This window comes from Gouania willdenowi, chromosome 14 (genome assembly GCF_900634775.1).
Source record: "Gouania willdenowi chromosome 14, fGouWil2.1, whole genome shotgun sequence".
In the NCBI taxonomy this organism is placed as follows: domain Eukaryota; kingdom Metazoa; phylum Chordata; class Actinopteri; order Blenniiformes; family Gobiesocidae; genus Gouania; species Gouania willdenowi.
This window is the reverse complement of record NC_041057.1, coordinates 25594421-25599654: the sequence shown is the minus strand read 5'-3', so window position 1 is coordinate 25599654 and position 5234 is coordinate 25594421. Positions and strand designations below refer to the sequence as shown.

The 5234-nt window shown below is 37.6% G+C and overlaps 1 protein-coding gene across 1 annotated transcript; it reads right to left on the bottom strand.

Moving 5' to 3' along the window:
• Positions 1-891: 891 nt before the first annotated feature.
• On the bottom strand, positions 892-4746 carry nccrp1 (P1, F-box associated domain containing). The gene is made up of 6 exons (XM_028465900.1): positions 4491-4746; positions 2420-2500; positions 2252-2348; positions 1736-1831; positions 1228-1366; positions 892-1142 (listed from the first exon to the last, which is right to left on the bottom strand). Exons 1-6 carry the CDS (start codon positions 4624-4626, stop codon positions 999-1001), a joined length of 693 nt encoding a protein of 230 aa, XP_028321701.1. The 5' UTR covers positions 4627-4746; the 3' UTR covers positions 892-998.
• Between the last annotated feature and the right edge of the window lie 488 nt (positions 4747-5234).

Below are 5234 nucleotides of genomic sequence, written 5' to 3'. Positions count from 1 at the left end.
GCCAGCAAGAGGAGGCGGGTTAAAAACAAGGTGAGCGATTATGATTGGCTAAGGCGACGTGCCAGCACACGACACACACAGCAGAGATGGTGAGTGTGGAACAGTCTGATGAAAAGTTGTCATTTTTAAGGTGACGATACAAACACTACTTTAAATTAATTGTGGTCAAAGGCAAGAACGTGCATGTGAAGTGTTCATTACATCCAGGAGTGAAGACTTTGTCCACATCTGTTGTAAGCAACTCAATATTAATGAAGCACCTCACGACACACGCATCTAAAAAATGTGAATTATTTGAGATAGAGCAACTTTTTTTTTTTTAATAGTAACGCAAATAGTTACTTTTCTTGGTAATGAGTTACTTTTATTATAGAGTAATTTAGCTACTAATGCAGTTACTTTTTTGAACAAGTAGTGAGTAACTATAACTAATGACTTTTTTAAAGTAACGTTCCCAACACTGGATATGTCCTCCATAGGTTATTGCAGTTTTTTTCAACCTTGGGGACAGGGCCCCATGTTAGGTCACCTGGAATTAAAATGGGGTTGCCTAAATTGTCTAGTGATTGGTAAAAAAAACAAAAAACAATTACTTAATTAAAAAAAAACAACATTTGTGATTTAAGGCATATCTCACAAAATCACAGTGGAGCATACATCAAACTCACAGGTAATCTTCCAAATCTACCATAGATTTGGAAGATTTTAAAAGAGATCTGGGAGATCTGGCAAAAAAAAGAAGAAGCTTGTTTTCACTTTTAAAATGATTTACATTGTTTGCCTTTACATGATATGACACTGACATCTAACACAGTTTCATAGTCATTCAAATGGTGTAAAAAAGCAGATTTTACTTTATTTATTTTTTACAACAAAAACTCAATACAACACTTAAAGTTTGGAGATTATTTATTGATTGGAAAAATATGTTTAAAATATGATTGTCGCTTTCACACCTCACTCTGGCGTGTTTATCGAGTGCAGCCTTCAAGGATGATTTAGCTGCTTTTGACTGCTTTTACACAAACAGAGCTGCCAGTAAACTTTGTTTGGTGGAATCCGTTCAGGAAACTGTTCTTCAGTCGGTGTTGGAAGTGGACATATCTCACTCCAGGTCCATAACCAGAGAACTTGTGCGACACCTGCAGGCCACCACAGACATACAGAGAGAAGCTTAGATGCAAATCACGCTTCACACAGGCAGTGATGGGGAACTGGGCTGCTTACCTCTTTCCAAATGTGTGAGTATTCTCCCAGATCCTCAGTGGGCTGGACCGAGTGCTCCAGAATCACTGTGCTCTTGTCAGCACCCAGTAGTTTCACATGCAGCTCATAGATGTGTTGATCTAACTGAGACTCTTCGTACCTGATAAAAGAAAAACAATCCATAATCTAATCAATTCTTTTAACTCTACATATTCCCATTATTATTAGCACACAACACTAATAAAATATAATTATTGTTAATTTCTAATCAATGTCTTACAAGAAAGATGATTCTGGGATAAAGTGACCAGTGCAAAATGCCATTCAGGCATTACAAGTGTCGCCACTTTTTTCTTTTACTCTCATAAGGGCGTAAACGTAGACTGTAAACACAGATTAACATGACTCAGTGCTGTAAAAATGCAAGCTGTGTTATGTCATGTGTTCTCATTCTAAGCTGATAAGAGCATAATGGTACATTTATTACATCTGGGGGCAGGTATGTATATGAGAGTGCTTTTGAAATTACCAGTCTTCAATGAAGATCTCAGGTTGGTACTCATCCAGCAGCTCGTCCCAGAGTCCCTCTGCCTTAAGGTCCACCATCTGCTCCATGGTGAACCAGCTACCCATGTAGAATGCATTATGTTTAGCATACATCAAACTTAAAGGCATTATATTTAGCTATAGATTTGGAAAACTTAAAAGAGATCTGGGAGATCTAGCAGAAAAAAGCTTGTTTTTTACTTTTAAAAATTATTAATACTGTAATCATTAGTTTGTTTAGATGTTTCAAACTTTTGTTATAAAGGATACACATCCTACATTCACAAAAAAGGGCATATATATTACACAAGTTGATGATTTTATGCTGGGTGCAAGAGTATTTAGATATTGATACACACCAATCAGACCTCAATCACAGAGAAACCCTTACACCAAGAACCCCAGGACAGTTCCCCATTCTATCCAAGGATTATAAACACAAGAAGGCAATTACAGGCACACTGTACACACATATAGGTACTAGTAACTATTAACGCACCTTTTATCGGGCATTTGACATATCACAACACCTTCAGGGATGCCGCTTGTATCATAGGGCAGTCGCTCTATGCTTGTGGTCCAGTCAGTAAAGTCGCCTAAGTAACATGAAGTGAGTTTGTAAATTTCACCATTCAGCTGTTGGACACGGCCGTATTACCTTCCTTACCGTCAGGCTGAAAACGTGGAGGTCCTCGATCAGGCATGTCCGGCAGATCAGGTTCAGGTGGGGGTGTGTGTTTACTCAGACCTGTGCAGCAAAAGAAGACATACTTCCACTGTGACCTCTTTAAGCTTAATGCAAATATGCTGCAGAGACAAAAAAAGAGCTGCCTGACAGTCACTGGGTGTGTAAACTTTATTTCTTTAAACAACGTTTGGTTGAGCTTTTTTTTCCTGTTCCAAAATCCTATTGGTGGGTATCAGTTAATTATTAGCAGTAGCGTTGTAGGTAGAATGGGTTCTCCAATGACCTTGACCTCCATTCTATATGCTTTGTCCTTGAGTAAAACGCTTCATCATTTCCCCTGAAAATGTCAACATTTTAATAAATTTAGTGGTGGTAAAAGCCTGTAGGTGGCCACACCCTTTAAGAGATGTGGTTAGAGATGTAACTCACCTCCGGCTGAAGTTTTGATTTGCAATTATGCTTAATAGGACTAGTCTCAATTATAAGTGACAATAAATCATTTGTAGAATGCAACAGCCAACAGAAAACAATTCCTCAATTACAGTTGAATAAAACAACATCAAATAAACATTTTAATATCTGATCAGTGTTCTGTGTGTAAAGAAAAAGAGCTTCATTTAAATAATAAAAAATAAAGCCTGTCTGCTGCATAGCTTACCAGTCATCTGCTCCCCAAGGAATGCATCTAAATCTTTTCTTGAGAGATTTTTTAAGTCTTACAATCCAAGATGACTGCTGAGATATCTGACATGCAGCCTATTTGCATCATGTAACAATATGTATTGTTGTCTTGAGTCATTGCTTTGTTTTAATTCAGTCTGCCAACAAATAAAAAAAATTGAAATTCAACTAAAAAATTAAATACAGAAGAATTAACATACTAATAAAGTCTACAATAAAGAAGACAGACCTTTGGTTAGAATCAGGATTTGTAAAAACTAGATTAGTGTCTCAGCTAGAGATGTAACGATTAATCGTAAGGCAGTTAAAAATCGATTCATAGGTATCACGGTTGATATCGATTTTCTGAAAATTGAATCGCAGTACTTTTTTTAACCACAAGTGTAGGCGGCGGGCGGAATCTGCTAATACTTTCTTTCTGGCTGCCTTCTACTCTTAAATATGTTAATAAATGATTCATTACCCCTTTAGCACCGAAAGAATATCTGTAATATTACTTGAATATCTGTAAAAGTGACGTTTTTCTATTAGCTCTGTCTGCTAGCATAGCTTCTCTTCTTCACTGCAAGATAGCTGCATGCCAACCGACCACTGTGTTACCAGCGCCCTCTGCTGGTCCAAACAAATATGACGTAAATCAGTGCAATCGTTTTTTTTTTTTTTTTGAAGTTTAATTGTTAAGGCACAAAATACATTTTCAGTTGCACTTTTAAAAGAAAAAGAACTATTATGCAGTTTTGCATTGTTTATTATAGAACCAGAATTTAAATTAATAGGCTTCATTTTCATTTGTATTATTCCTTTATTTATTTCATTCAATATTTATTTTTAGTTAAATTGCATTGTTTTGAATAGTTTATCAAGGGATTATTTTGACAATGAAAAATAAAAGAAAAATAGTCCAGCATTTTCTAGTTTTTTTTCCCAAAAAAAAAAATTTGTCTACAGTCCCATTTTGTAAAATAAATCGTGAGAGAATCGTATCGTGAACCCAGTATCGTGAATCGAATCGTATCGGGAGTTGAGTGAATCGTTACATCCCTAGTCTCAGCACACTTCTAGTTCAGCGCGAATTTACAAAAGAGGAGAGTTGTGTAATTTCTTAACAAGGAAGGCCTGTTGGCTCATGTACATACAGACCTATCAGCATCCATAATCACTTAAAAAGGAGCAGGTACAGAACATTAACAATTAAATCAATAAATCAATTTCATGGATGACATTCGTTGAGTTAAAGTGGATTAAAATGTCTCTGCCATCTCTAATAACTCAAACTCAGAACAAGCAGTGGATCCAAAATCTCTTTGCTTTGCTAGATGATCAGGCAACAGACAGGACAGACAGTAGGACTTTGGTTTGCAGCTGGTACCGTGAGGAGAAGGGTTCTTCAGCAGGTTCCTGTCCAGCGGCCGAGCTTCGTACACGGACTTCCAGTCCACAATGTCGGGCATTGGAGCTCCAGGAAGGCTCCACTCAGCCTCACACTTCTGCTTCCACTCAGACATGGTGCTCTCTCTCTCTGTCTCACACAAACTCACTCACACTGACTCCTCCAGGAAGTTTGCACAAGGTTTAGATGGGTGAGTGTGTGCGACACACCCGTCTTTAGCAGCGTGATGTCAGCCATGACGTCAGCGCTCTTAAAGTCACAGCGCTGCTGCGAGTTCAGGAACTAACTTTTTATCAGGATAAAACAACATCGCTTCCAAATCATCACAGTTGTTATTGCCATAGGCTGTTGTTATTCCATAGGCATACTGGTCACTAGGGGGCCCCAGAGATGAATCATCAGCATCATCTGAGGTGGCCCCTCACTTCTACAGTAGTAGGGGGGTTTAGCCCCAAAAATATGCTAAAACACAAGTGAAATCACACTTTTCTATCGGAAATAGACCCTTTTTTTGTTTTTTTCATAAATGTCCACCAATTTGCTTGAAATTCTCTCGAGCCCATATCTTTACTTCTGTAATAGATATGATGACAAATTTGGTGTCAAGATTTATTTTTTGGGGGGTCAAGGAATGCAATAAAATAGGTTTCAAGTTTAAGAAACCAACAGTTTTCCCCTATGACAAAGTAAGGGTAAATGTGCACATTTCACATAAAAGTTGTG